The sequence below is a fragment of the Panthera leo genome, chromosome D2 (assembly GCF_018350215.1).
Source record: "Panthera leo isolate Ple1 chromosome D2, P.leo_Ple1_pat1.1, whole genome shotgun sequence".
Taxonomy (NCBI): Eukaryota; Metazoa; Chordata; class Mammalia; order Carnivora; family Felidae; genus Panthera; species Panthera leo.
In genome coordinates this window covers 7,666,153-7,681,405 of record NC_056689.1, presented here as the reverse complement: position 1 = coordinate 7,681,405, position 15,253 = coordinate 7,666,153, and the positions used below count along the sequence as shown (strand labels likewise).

Genomic DNA, 15,253 nt, shown 5'->3' with positions numbered 1-15,253 from the left:
GTAGAATTAATTTTTTTCTTACCAGTTATTGCTGGTATATAGGGAAATCAATTTAATAGAAAACTTTTAAATTAACTTGATGGATTTTACGTTGGTTTCACTATTGTTTTCAATCATCTGATTTTCTTTCTTCATAATAGTTATGAATTTTATTTCTACTTTTTATCTTAATGCACTGACCAGAGCAATGATATATAAGTGCTGGTATTACTAAGCATCCTTGGCTTATGCTGATTTTACTGTGACAGTCTATATTATTTCACTGTAAAGTATGCTAAAAAACGATCAGCTCAAGATATTCTAACTTTGAGAAACCTATTTTTTTCATATTGTATCTTTTTCTCAAGTGATTGATATTAAATATTAATGAATGCCTTTATTTTTTTAAGTTTTTTTTACTTATTTTTGAGAGAGAGAGAGAGAGAGAGAATCAGCATGAGTGGGGGACGGGCAGAGAAAGAGAGGGAGAGAGAATCTGAAGCAGGCTCCGTGGTGTCAGCACAGAGCCTGACACGGGGCTTGAACTCACGAACCGTGAGATCATGACCTGAGCCAAAATCAAGAGTCAGATGCTTAACCGACTGAGCCACCCCAGGCGCCCCAATGCCTTTTGATATATATTGAGATTATCATGTTTTCTTACGTATACCTACTGATATGAAAAAATAGAGGCTTATTCATATTAATAGAAAAATAATTTGCAGCTCTGTTTATATTTATATGTGGAAATGTGATGTGTATATCTGTAATAAACATTTTACTAGCTTGACAATTTGAAACAAATCACAAGTAAAGCAACCAGATCCTGAAGTCATTTTTTTAAATTAATTTATTGACTGTGTTTTCAATTTCTTTTATATATTTTGGTTTATACCAATTTCTTTCATGTTGAGATAATTTTGGTAACATTTGTCTACCAAGAAAAATCACTCTGTTTCTTTAAGATTTAAAAGTTTATCTGGGGTGCCTGGGTGGCTCAGTCGGTTAAGCGTCCGACTTCAGCTCAGGTCATGATCTCACAGTCCGTGAGTTCGAGCCCCATGTCGGGCTCTGTGCTGACAGCTCAGAGCCTGGAGCCTGCTTTGGATTCTGTGACTCCCTCTCTCTCTCTCTGCCCCTCCCCTGCTCATGCTCTGTCTCTCTCTGTCTCAAAAATAAATAAAAACATTTTTAAAAAATTAAAAAGTAAAATAAAATAAAAATAAAAGTTTATCAGCGTGGACATGTACACTTTTCTGACCTTCAAGAACTCTATATCTGATATATGCCATCTGGCAGAAGAAAACAGTGTGGGTGCTTGCCTGTCCTTGAGTGGGGTGGAAAAAACACACAAACAAAAAAAAAAAAAAAAAGTAAAAAAGAAAGAAAGAAAATGTCTCCCCTGAGATGCCAAACCACATATCCGCCCTCAGGCAGATTCGGTGCCAGAATTCATTCTGCCAGTATATTCCAAAAATCTAGTTAAAGTAGTTATGGGCAGTATTGCCCCCGAGGCATCAGGCAGAAACAAAAGTAAATCTCCAAAGGGATGCTCTTTAAATGTAGGCCTCTGAGAATTTCTCAGATAAAGTTGCTGGGAACTTTAGACTCGCAGTAGGGGGAAAAAAGAAATCACAAAACACACGAGGAAAACACTATCATGAGCACATGGCAATAGCCATCCCCAACAACAGAAAGGGGAATGAGACTCATAAAGACCGCAGATTTGGGGACAACCAAACACACAATATACTACATCGGCTATCTTTAAAGAAATAAAAGAGAATGTTAATAGTGTGGCTAGAGAGAAAGAGACAATCCAAACTGATCATGCAGACCTGAATAATGTTTACAAAGGAAGAAGAAAATAATTCCAACTTGAAATTCAAGGGACAACGTAAACATGAGAATAAACACAGATAAAGGGAGAACAGTAAACTGGAAGCTAAATCGGAAGAAATCACCTAGAATCTAGCCCAGAGACAGAGATGGAAAATATCACAAAGAGACCAAGGCACATGAAGATAGAATCCGACCAGCTGCTGTATCTCTAACCCAAGTTCCATGAAGACAGAATAGAGACAAAGGGAGAGCCACCAGTTAAGTAATTTCCAAAATTAGTTTACAAAACATGAGTCTTAAGATTCAGAAAACCCAGTGAAGTCAAAAGAGGGAAGCAAAAAAGAAAGTCCCACCTCAAGATAACCAAGTAAAACTACAGAACCCCAAAGGCAAAGAGAAAACAATAGAAACATCCAGATATGAAAGAAAAGTCACCTGCAAATGACCTGCCGTTGAATGAAGAGCTGACTTCTTCACAGCATCAATAAAAGCTAACCTATATGAACAATATCTTTCAAGTGCTGAGAGAAGATGTTTTCAATCTGTTGTCACATGCCAATCTTTCGCAAATGAGCATCACATAAAGACACTTTTAGAGCAGCAAAAGCCTTCAACAGAACCTCATTGAGGAACTTCAACTTGAGATACAACATGGGAAAAGGAAAATGACCCTGGAGACAAGATGTGAGATCCAGAAGGAAGCTGTGGACGGATAAATATAAACAAACATTGACTGTACTAAAACAAAACTGAATATATATATATATATATGTATATATATATATATATATACATATATATATATATATATATATATATATATATATACCCTCGAGTACTTTAATTCTGATTATATATATATAAAATCAGAATTAAAGTACGCGAGGGTTCTTATATGATTCTGGAGAAACTTTGACTTTAATATGGATGCTTAAGTCTGTGGATAATCCCCAAGTAACCAGGTTGTTCTCTCATTGCCATGCGAGAACTGTTTCATCTTGGGTCTTAAATTTCCTTCTTTATTGTTCTTCTTGGACTGGATGGCTAAATGGGAGGAGTCTGGCAAAACACCATCGCTGCCCCTGGTAGTTTGACGAGCCCCCCTAGAACACATAGCTGGGTGGGAGCACCCTCCAGCTTCTCAGCACGCGGATAGCCTTCACTGTCCGTGGAAGCGTGCCATCGATGAGTGAGCTCAGAACCCCAGCTCTTGTGCATCAGAATGTGCACCCAGAAGTTTTCTCTGTCTGCGGGAAGATGTGGTACCTTACGGAAGAGGGGTGGTATTGACACCCCCTTGTCGAACAAGCCTTTCTGAATCTATTACCTAGTAACGTAAATAACATTCCCTGAGGCAATAATGGGTAACAGGATTTTTTTTTAAGTTTTATTTTTAAGTAATCTCTACCACCTGGGTGTGGCTCAGTTGGTGGAGCCCCTGACTTCAGCTCAGGTCATGATCTCCTGGTTTGAGGGTTCAAGCCCCTCATCAGGCTCTGTGCTGACAGCTCAGAGCCTGGAACTTGCTCCACATTCTGTGTCTCCCTCTCTCTCTCTGCCCCTCCCCCTCTTTTGCTCATTCTTTCTGTCTCTCTCCCTTCCCTCTGTCTCTCTCAAAAATAAATAAACTTTTTTTAAAAATTAAAAAAAAAAGGGGGGCGCCTGGGTGGCTCAGTCGGTTAAACGTCCGACTTCGGCTCAGGTCACGATCTCTCGGTCCGTGAGTTTGAGCCCCGCGTCGGGCTCTGGGCTGATGGCTCAGAGCCTGGAGCCTGTTTCAGATTCTGTGTCTCCCTCTCTCTCTGCCCCTCCCCCGTTCATGCTCTGTCTCTCTCTGTCTCAAAAATAAATAAACGTTAAAAAAAATTAAAAAATTAAAAAAAACAGTCACAAGCTCTACCGACTGACCCAGCCCGGAGCCCCATGGGTGACAGGCATTGAGGCTTTGCAATCCTTGGTCCTCCCCTCTGTGAGGTATCTGCAGAATGTACCCTGGCTGGTTAAACATTGAATGTTCAGAGATGGTCCCTGTGCTTCCTCTTTCAAGCTGTTGCAGCTATGGTGAGGTGAAAACAGTGGACAGTCTCCTTGCCCCTGTATTTGCTGCACAGATTCTGACGCCACCTGTCCCGCCTCACGCATATAAAAAAATTTAGGCTCACTGGCTTCCCTTTCAAATGCATATTTTGGGACTCCCTTCCCTTGTGTTTTGCTGTAAAATTCATACTCCAGTATGCTCCGAGCAGCGGAAGAAGTGAAGTACTTAAAAATGCACACCCACCATTTGGGCAACACCAGAGAACTTTTTCTTTTGTACGTGTCTGGTTTATTGCTTCTCGTCTCATACCTCACATCTATGAAGCGCCTACTCTGGGCCAGACATCGTGGCGAGCACTTCACGTGCGTTACGTTCCATAGTCCCCACCGCAGACCTGTGTGATAGGTACTAACATTCTGATTTTACAGCAAACAAAACAAAAACCTTGAAAGGTAAAGAGAGTAAGTGGCCATATAGCAAGCAAGTGGCCTATGTTGTTCAACGGGTTGTTTTTTTTCTTTTTAACGTGTAAAACTGTACAAGCCAACCTCCAATAGATCATCGCCGTGGCCTTTAGAATCCTAAATTAGAATTTTCAGAATCGGGCTTGCCAACCCCTACAGTACCTTATAAACATTAATATTTTGTGTCGGCAAGGGGTGGGGGGAAGAACCAAATATCTTACTGTTGTTTTCATGCATTTCAGATCTCTTACTATTTTCCTCCCAACTTTCTCTTCTGTGTGATTTAAACAAATAATAACAACAAGCGAACTCTTAACGTTCCTGCCAAGACTGTACTTTTTAATGCCTTGGTCACTCTGCTGTCAGCTTAAAACTTCACTTGATTTTCTATATTCTGGGAAAGAGTGAAAGGTACAAAGTGGAAGTACATTATTTGAAATTTTGAAAACATAGCAAAAAAAAAAAAAATTGACGGCAACCAAAATTGGGAAGTATCTGCATGTCATGAATGAGGGAGCTTTTTCTCTTAATGCTATGAGGTCAAGCCCATTTTTAGAGAGAAGCTTGATTTTTTTTATGTGGAAAAGATATTTTACTTTATTTTATTTTTTAAATGTGTATTTATTTTTGAGACAGCGAGAGACAGAGCACGAGCCAGGGAGGGGCAGAGAGAGAGGGAGACAGAGAATCCAAGACAGTCTCCAGGCTCCGAGCTGTCAGCACAGAGCCCGACTCAGGGCTTGAACCCACGAACCGTGAGATCATGACCTGAGCCGAAGTCAGATGCTCAACCCACTGAGCCACCCAGGCATCCCTAAGATATTTTATTCTAATATAATTTCAACAAAATATTTTACAATCCATTTAACATAAAATGAATACATATTTACTGCACATCTACTTTGTTCTCAGAATTTAAGGACAATATAAGCTATACGTAATAAGAAACAGCTTCTGCCTAGAGAACATATAATTTAGTGGATAATTTATACTGATAAATTTGATTATACTCAAGGCAGAACTTATTAGGTGTTCTTCTTCTCCTTCCTCCCAGTTCTTTAGCAAGACCTAAAATTTGTTCTTTAAAATACGTTGGGGTGCCTGGGGGTTCAACAGCTAAGCGTCCGACTCTTGATTTCAGCTCAGATCGTGATCTCGTGGTTTGTGAGATCAAGCCCCGTGTCAGGCTCTGTGTGGACAGCACAGAGCCTGATTGGGATTCTCTCTCACCCTTTCTCTCTGCTCTTCCCCCCAAGTTGTGCGTGCACACACACACACACACACACACACACACTCTCTCTCTCTCTCTCTCTCTCAAAAGTAAATACACTTAAAATAAAATAAGATGAAATGAAATGACATGACATGACATGACATGACATGAAATAACATCGTAACTCTGTTCTCTTCGGAGAAGCTTGACTTTGAATTTCAGAGGTAGCCCAGTTTTGTGGTCAGAGATTAGACTCTGTTTTTCTTCTGTTGTATTATCTGATTACAACGATTTACTCTTAAACCCGGTTTGAAACGCTGACAGATGCTTCTGTGTTACCCGCCTTACGGTGCGTCTTTGTGTCCCTCTCATACCAGAGTCATCAGAAGTGGGACCTTCCCTGGTGGTTCACACCACTGTCCCATTTGCAGTCACATACCTGGAGCACAGCACTGAGGATGTGCAGGAACTAATCTACCAGCAGCTGGAAAGCATTTTGCCAGGACTGCCTCAACCAGTTGTCACCAAATGCCAGAAATGGAGATATTCCCAGGTAATCAGAGAATCCGGGGGTATGGGCACAGTTTTCTTAATCAAACCGACAGGGTCAGCAGAACTGATGATTTTTTTTTCTCATCTTTGCCACTCTGTAGTAAAAGAAATGGACGATCTGATCTCTGGGGCAAATATTTGTTTGCCTCGTACATGGCTGTGAACTTCTACGGGTCTTTTTAGCCTGTTATTTCCCAACAAGCGATGCACGCAATTTCCCCTGGGCTTATGTTCAAAGACTAGCATCTCAAGACTTATACACCCTGAAAATATGGGGTTTCCTATTCAAGCAAGGCAGGTTGTATATCAAAATGCAGCTGTTTCTCTGGGGTTTTTCTAAATCAGTACTGTGGTTATATAGAAACCACTTGAACCTCCCCAATTTTTTGCAATATGTTAGATTAACCTTGTTAGTGTATTTCGCTACCACAATTTTCATTTTTGTTAAGTTCCCACTTTGGTTTTGACTGCCGCAAGCAGGGTTCTTTGGGGGACAAAGGTGAATACCTGTAGAATTCAGCTACTCAAGCTGTTTTTCAGGGTTTGATCAACCTGCTGATCACTCTACTGGCTCAGACTTCAAGCTCTTTAAGTAAATGTTGACTTTTGCAACAACCTCTGCATATTCCAACAGAAGTTTGTGAATATTTGTAGAAAAAAATCTTTTGATCTGTAAACTCAGTTGTAAAGCCATTGGGGATAGTGGAGTGAAGGTCAGAGGGAGGAAAGGAGCGGTGACGTGTCTTCCCCAAGATTTCTGAGCCTGGTGATTAACCAATTTATCCGCACTATTGGTTACCCAAAAGCAGTATTGTGAGAAATTGCAGCAGATTTTGTATATTTTAAAGGGCTATCCAAAATCAGAGGAAATGGTAAATTACTTCCTAAAATATGACAGCATGTCTGTGTGTTTACCCGTGTCATCTGAAGTTCAATTATACAGTGAACCTTTGGGGAAAATATTTACTTAAATAGATCATGGTCACTTTAGAAGACTTTCCTCTTTCCTTCTAAAAAGCATTGAAAGATCCCAATAGCTAATGTCTTTAAGTGATACTTAATTCCATTTTAGGTTGACTTGAAAAAGAAGACAGGGAAATCATCTTGTCGGTATAATTTGAAGCTAAATACATTACACAGTCATTTGGCAATTTATAAATATTCCTTTAAAAGAAACAATAGTTTGTGAGTTTCTTCTTGTGATTTCTGCAAAATAATAAACTTAAAAGATGGGCTCAAACCACCTTATGTCTTCAAATTTAATGCGTTAATAGAAATAGATTTGTCCTAACCACAAAATGACCTATTCAAAGTTGTGCAATATCACAAAATTTAATAAAAAAATATCTGAACACAAAGTACATCCAAGCCGTAGCAATGATTTTTATTACAATTTGGATGTTCTCTCTTGAAATTGTCCCAGTGCGTTTACAGCTCAGTGTCATGAAATCTACATTGGCTGCAGAGTCTAAAAGGGAGTGAGCTGTTTCATTTAAACTTAGAAGCTTGCATTTTCTACTCTTCTCCTTTCTACCCTTCTCCTAGTAGCCTGAGGGTACAAAGCATAACATTGTCATTTGTGGCAGAAATCTTGCCCATATTGTGAAATAGACGATAGGTAGATAAGTAGGTAGGTAAGTAGATGGATGGATAGATAGATAGATAGATAGATAATCTCCCATACCACCTTAGAAAAAGGAATAGGAATGACAGGTCCAGAGATATAATAGGATTTAACTAGTTTTCAGTTATTGTTCCCAAGGGAACATTTCTCCAGTGCTATGCAAAGGTCCGTCATAACCTTTGAAACCTGACATCAATGTAAGCACCTGTTATTTCCTCACTGTCCCGGAACACCTTCAACAAGCTACCTTCAACAAGTTCATGGATGTGTGTGCATGACTATGGTCTACCATGTGCATAAATGGAAGGGGAGGATTGTGTAGGGGCAGGGACAAAAAAGAAACAGGAACAACCAACTTGTTTGGAAGTTCCCTTCGTTTCTGAGCAGCAGTGTAGTCGCCATAATGGGGAGATCCCACCCCTATTTTCTTCCAGCCTGGATCCCACCCTATGTTTCTTTTCTTCCTCTTCCTCTCCTGTTCCACCCCAAACATCTCCTATCCTTCACACTCTAGCCTCTTCCTTTTCTACCCCCTTTCTGCCAAATGATAAAGCTCCTCAAACCCTCATTTTACAAAACCCTAGAGAGACCACAGGATGGGTGTCCCCTACACCAGGCAGCAGTGAGTGGTGTGGATTCCCCATCTTAGACCCCTCGGGATTGGCTCTTTATCTCCATTCATTTTATCTTTTCCCTTTCTTCTCTTCCTTTGCGTCCCTGCGCTGCATCCTGATACCCAGTGGCTGTGAAGGGGAGGGGAGAAGAGGGAAAGAGAGAGCAATGATGAGTACCCAGTGTGACAGCCCAGGAGCTGGGCCACTGCGATATGTGATCCCATTTAGTATCGGAAGTAGTCTGATGAGGTGGCTAGTTTTAGCCCACTATAGCAATGAGAAAACCATGAAATGACCTCCCTAAGGTCCCATGACTAGTCATGACAAAGGTAGTCTTCCCAGCCTCTCCGTCCTTCCCTGCTCTTCACGGACCTTCTGTACCATACGGCTGTGGCCACAAGCCTCCACAAGCTTAGTAGCTGGAAACGACATAAATTTATTACCTTAAGTTCTGGAGGTCAGAAGTTCAAGACCAGTTTTGAAGTGTGGGCAGGCTGTTTTTCTCTCTGTGGTCTCTAGGAGAGGATCCATTTTCTTGCCTGTTACAGTTTTTACAAGTTGCCCACATTCCTTGGCTCGGAGCCCTTCCCGCACCTTCAGAGCCAGCAGCAGCCGGTCAAGTCCTTGTTGTGCGTCACTGTGGCCCTCGCTTTTGCCCCTACTCTTCCTTTGATGACCTTGTGATTACTTTGGGCTCTCCTAGATAATCCAGGAAAATCTCCCCATCCGGGGTCCAAGTGATTACCAACGTTTATTCCAGCTGCAACCTTAATGCTCCCTCAGCATTCACAGATGCTGGGGATTAGGATGCGGCCATCTTTGGTAGGGGCAGCGTGATTTCTGTCTACCACACCCTCTTTCCCCCAGACTTCCCTCGGTAGGTTCCTTTAGGAGGCAGTACCTCCTAACCTCATCAAACCTCTGGGGAGAGCATCACCCTTTAGGGCTCAAGCCACTCCCAGGAAGTGGCTGCTCTCCCATGCCCAGGGCTGCCTCTAATGTGACTTGCCCACAGTGGCAGGGGGCAGTGAAAGATGTCTGCTCATTATTCATTTGGCTACTCATTTACTCAATAAGCACTTAACAAATGCCCTCGGCGTGCCTGGGACTCTGCTCATAGAACCCTGCAGACAAGGATTTGCTGATGGCCTTCTCCTAAGACACGAAGTTGAATTTTTGGTCTTGAGTAAGAAAATGGTGCATTCTTGTGGGCGCTGCTCTGCCGGGAGAAAAGAGGCAGATGAAGGAGGAAGGCGTGTGTGAAAGACTTGGGAGCCACTCGGTGCCTCCCATGTGGGTTTGAATAACACGCTTGAATAGGTGGTTTGAACAAACTTAGCGAAGCAATGGCAGGTTTTCCTGGTTCTTAGTCTTCCCGTTGGTGCTCTTTGCCGTCCATAATTGAACTGTTTATCCAGTTAGTATAACTTGATGTCTAAGCTGGGATGCATTGTGTTAAGATTTCTGTAACTGGTGTGATACATTAGCCCTTTCAGGAGGAGAGTAATAACTAAAAATGGCTTCCGGCATACCTGGATGGGACGTGGTAATCAGTTTGAGGGCCCCGAAACTCACTCCTATTTGCTGTGCTTTCCCTTGTTCTGGGGGTCATCATGAAGCCTTTCTCAAACTATAGGAAATGTCTGATTTGCTTGTGAGTAACTCTGCTTTCCCCCACATTCTTTAGTCCCCCAAAATACCAGTGGCCCTTTCCCCCACTTTATTTAGCACACCCATGGATTATGTTCTTCAAAAAAAACAAAGCAAAGCAAAACAAAACAAAACACTGAATGCGTTTTCAAACACCAAGGAAATCAATCAGGAGAGGAATTTAAGGGGAGGGGAAAGAGAAGAGGGAGGTGGTGAATGAATGAGTACATCGGTATCTTTGACAAAATACACGGATGCGCACGAGCCTCTTAGGCTTTTGCGGCACGATTAGTAGTAAGGTATCTTCTGTAGTTACGTTTCTTTACGTGGCCCTTTGCCCTGAGATTATGCCTTCTCTCTCCCCAGTGGCAGTCCATTCATATTTTTTTAGAAGAAGCATGAGTTCTTTAAGAACCTGATAAAAGCTATGAGCATGGCGGTTCCCATCATTTCAAAATATACACGTACACATGACCCCAAAAATTGCATACAATTATGAGGGTTTATAAGCAACCAAGGTCCTCCCTCGAGTCCAGCATTAAGAGCACCTGCTATAAATGTTATACTAGTATGACCTGCATAAATCAAGAGCCCCTCATGGCCCGGTCTTGTGTTGCGCTCAAAGAAACACCATTCCGCAACCAAAAGAAATTTAAAATACGGGCATACCTTGTTTTATGGGACTTGACTTTAGCGTGTCACAGATACTGTGTTATTTACAAATTTAAGATTTCTGGCAATGCTGGGTCAAGCAAATTTATCAGCACTGGTTGTTTGTTTGTTTGTTTGTTTCCCAATGAAATTTCCTCACTTCGCGTCTCTGTGTCACATTTTGGTAATTCTCACAATATCTTCAACTTTTTCATTATTATGATATTTATTGTGGTGATCTGTGCTCAGTGGTTAGGACTCACTGAAAGCTCAGATGACGGTTAACATTTTGTACCAATAAAATGTGTTTAAATTAAGGTATGTACATTTTTAAAGACATGATGCTATTGCATAATTAACTGACTACAGTATGGTATAAACGTAACTTTCATACGCGTGGAAAACCAAAAAAAGTCATTTGACTTGCTTTATTGCGATACTCGTTTTATTGCGGCTTTATTTTTAGAGCCTGTGGCCTTAGCCACCACACAACACAGCCCATCTAAAAACAGATATAGGGGCACCTGGGTGGCTCAGTCAGTTGAGCATCCAACTCTTGATCTTGGCTCAGGTCATGATCTCACGGTTCAGGAGATCAAGCCCCATGTGGGGCTGTCAGCACAGAGCCTGCTTGTGATTCACTCTCTCCCTCTCTGCCCCTCCCCCACTTGCACTTGTTCTCTCTCTCAAAATAAATAAATAAACATTAAAAAAATAGCAACAGGGCGCCTGGGTGGTTCAGTCAGTTAGGTGTCCGACTTCGGCTCACGTCACGATTCAGCGGTTCATGAGTTCGAGCCCCGCATCGGGCTCTGTGCTGATAGCTTGGAGCCTGGAGCCTGCTTCGGATTCTGTGTCTCCCTCCCCTGCTCATTCTCTCTTTCTGTCTCTCTCTGTCTCTCTCTCTTTCTGTCTCTCTCTCTCTCTCTGTCTCTGTCTGTCTGTCTCTCTTTCTCAAAAATAAGTAAACATCAAACAAAAACCTTTTCTTAATAAAATAGATGGTCAATTTTGACACTTTTCTTTAATGTTTTTATTCTATGTATGTAACTCAAGAAATATAGACACTTACATTTGTCTGTTTTAATGTGGCTGGTAAGCTGATTCTAAAAACATTTTAGAAAAAGCTGGTACACCTCAAAGACATTGGCTAGTGCACTGTCACAGATTTGAACATACAGCCTTCTAGGATAGGTACTTTGAAAAAGAAATAATCATTGTACAGTAATCAAGTACATCCCATGTGTTGCTTTGTAGTTTATTTCCACGATGGAATCATGCTCTATCGCTCATCCTGTCCCTGGTCCTGTGATTTTTCCCCCATATCTGTGCTTTATAATTTCTGGATTTTTAATGAGGCGATTATGATCTTGGACCTTGGAGTCAGACAGATTTAGGTTCAAAGCTGGGTGCCTGGTGTGCTCTGAATGGGCTAGACTTGATGCTCGGAGCCCCAGGGCCTGTGTGTGAATGGTGACATCTGAACCTACCCCACAGCGGTTGTCGTTGGGACGAGAGGAGACAACACAGTAGAAAACGTTTACTGCAGATGCCAGGACAAAGCAAGTTCTGAGCAGGTTTTACTACACAGGGATGGCAAGAGGAAGAAGGGAAGGAGTGGGGTCATTTCTTACTAGCTTAGCTCGTGCGTCCCTTGTTTTTGTTCCTTAACTCCCTCTCTTCGTGGCCACGTGCTGTCCTCCTTTTTCACTTCTCTTACTGTCTTTTCTGTTTCTCTCTTTTCTGCACTCTCCACTTCAGTTACGCAAATAGCTGTGGACAGGCGTGTTTCTGAAGGAGTGAGTCAATGCCAGGGGCTGTGACAGTCACACCATAAGGACTGTTGAATGACATCAGAGCAAGGTGAGACCAAAGAGGTAGATGTCTATGGATGCAAGGAACTCTTTGTCAATTAGTTCTTTGGTTTTTTTTTTTAAGTTTATGGATCTTTCAGCTTCTTGCCATTTGTTCCCAGACAAACTTGCACATTTTTTAGAGTTTGGTCGTTTAGCACACTTATGCCATGAGTCAACATTTCCTGGAGTGAAATTACGGCCACAAGAGCACTCTTGCCGAGGTGCCATAAGTTTACGGTAACATACGGAGAGCCCAAACAGGCCCTTCGGGATCAGTGGACTATGGCATGACCCAATCCGTCAACAGCTAGTCATGTAACAGGTGTCAGTCCTAAGCATTCCATTGAGTAATCTCCCACCTCTTTGTCACTGGCCCCTAACTAATGAGTTGCTTCAGTTTATTATGAGGTAGCTGCATATAGGTGAGATCATTGGCTGAGAAATTCTGGTCATTGAATTAGGGATGTACAGTCACAGTTTAATTGAAGTTTATATGAGCCGAGATTTCCCCTCTTCACAAAATTCCATATTCTGTGAGCTATTAAATGTTTTAACACATGCATTTAATTAAATCATTTTTTTCTTAAGTACTCATGAGACTAATCCTGCCTGTATTCAGTGTGACGCTTTTTCAGAAGAACTAATTATTTTGAGCAGCATTGCTTTATAGAAAGCTTTTTAAAGCAGTCTGTGTCATTTCTCCTGGACAAATGCTGTATATATTCATCTGCAGTCAGTATTACTACTTAAAACTTGATGGCGGATGCTATTTATGGGTGTGGATACCCTGAGAGAAATAGACCCTATTCCAGCACATTTCCATAAAGGGTAAGTCTCCTTGGTCTTTAGGATAGACATCAGTATTATGCTATACAAACAGCAAACAAAAGTTTTGCTGACATACGCTATTTATATCCACATTAGAAACTAATGATGTACATTTGCATGTACATTGGATGTACACCCCAAATGTACATTGCACACTGAGCCTGGGTGGCTCAGTTGGTTAGGCGTCTGACTTCAGCTCAGGTCGTGATCTCAAGTCCGTGAGTTCAGGCCCCGCATTGGGCTCTGTGCTGACAGCTCAGAGCCTGGAGCCTGCTTCGGATTCTGTGTCTCCCTCTCTCTCTGCCCCACCCCTGCTCATGCTCTGTCTCTCTCTGTCTCAAAAATAAATAAAAACATTAAAAAAATTTTTTTAGGGGCGCCTGGGTGGCTCAGTCAGTTGAGCGTCCGACTTCAGCTCAGGTCACGATCTCGTGGTTCACGAGTTCGAGCCCCGCGTCGGGCTCTGGGCTGACGGCTCAGAGCCTGGAGCCCGCTTCGGATTCTGTGTCTCCCTCTCTCTCTGCCCCTCCCCGCTCATGCTCTGTCTCTCTCTCCCTCTCTGTCAAAAATAAATAAAACATTAAAAAAATTAAAAAAAAAATTTTTTTTAAGAAATTAATGATGTACATTCATGTTTCCATTTCACACACATATATTGAGCTCTTACTCTAAATCAGACATCATACAGCCTTCTGAAGACTCAAAGACAGCTCCCTTCCTTCAAGGAACTTCCTATATAATCAGGAAAACTGACCAAGAAGCAGATAACCATGATATAGCACAATTTGCTGAAAGAAAGGTGTGTATAATATTCTCTTGAACGCAAAGCGGTTTGAGGTGAGAGTGGTAATTCGTAGTTTCCTAAGAGAAGATGTGTCTTGAGCTGACTCCTACAAAATGAAGTCAAACAGGCAAAGGGAATGACGTTAGCATGATATTCTAGCAAGACATGCACTTTCCCAGAGGCAGGAGAGTGAAAGGTGCACTCTTTGTGTGTACCTTGGTCTTTGCCATCATCTTTTATAGCATTTTTAGAAACATGACAGTGCACATCATCATTTTATTACGCTATGTGTGGTATGTGTGTATTCATTATATATTCTATATATATTCGTTCTCTCTGTGTGTGTCTCAAAAAAGTCGTTTATTCATCCCCTACCCCACTCTGTGTAGCTCATCGCGCTTTGTACTTAACTCGCTCAGTCTCCATCCACCCTGTGGAGGGTCTGCTTCTCCATTGCACAGACGACGTGGGGAAATAGAGGCTCAGTCCCTCGTGTGAGGCTTTTCCCCTGGGAAGTGGCCAAACTGGGGTTCAAACAGGCATTCAGACACCTCACTCGACTGCCAGTAATTGCTTGAGCTCTGGCTTTCCCCCAATTATGACACATTCTTCTGTCATCGTTCTTTCGCTGCTGTCAGCTACAGATAATAGTTAACATTTTTGATCTGGTTTTAGAAAACACTTTTATATTTCTTTTCATTTGATCCTCATGACAATTCTGACAGATCAGGAAGTAAATATTACTCTCTTTGCTTTAAATGAAGAAACTGAGGCTCGTGGTGCATGGATTTGCCTAACGTGATGCCACTAAGAAGTCGAAAAATAGAAACTGGAACATCTCATTTTAGATTCAAAAACCCATGACTCGCACTGTGTACAGAAACGGACTAAACATGGATCATAGACCGTAAAACCTTAAACTATAAAACTTCTAGATGAAAACATAGGAGGAAATCTTTATGATCTTGGTTTTGGCAAGCATTTCCTCAATGAGACACGAAAAGCAGAAACCATAAAATAATAAATTGATAAATTGGGCTTGATGAAAATTTAAAACAATGTCTTTGAAAGACACTGTTAAGAAAATGAAGTGACAAGACACAGACTTGGAGAAAAAACATACATGTGATAAAAGACTAGTATCCAGAATATATGAAG

General features: G+C 41.6%; 1 protein-coding gene across 5 annotated transcripts in view; it reads left to right on the top strand.

The window, feature by feature from the left end:
- RNLS (renalase, FAD dependent amine oxidase) overlaps nucleotides 1–15,253 on the top strand; it is a 278,494-nt gene that overhangs the window by 227,063 nt on the left and 36,178 nt on the right. For 3 of the 5 annotated variants that reach the window (XM_042908355.1, XM_042908353.1, XM_042908352.1), the window contains exon 6: nucleotides 5,914–6,089. In XM_042908355.1, the coding sequence (XP_042764289.1) occupies nucleotides 5,914–6,089 (176 nt within the window). Of the gene's footprint in view, nucleotides 1–5,913; nucleotides 6,090–6,189; nucleotides 7,368–15,253 lie in introns of those variants that run through there. The other 2 variants (XM_042908354.1, XM_042908356.1) reach the window with 2 other exon arrangements.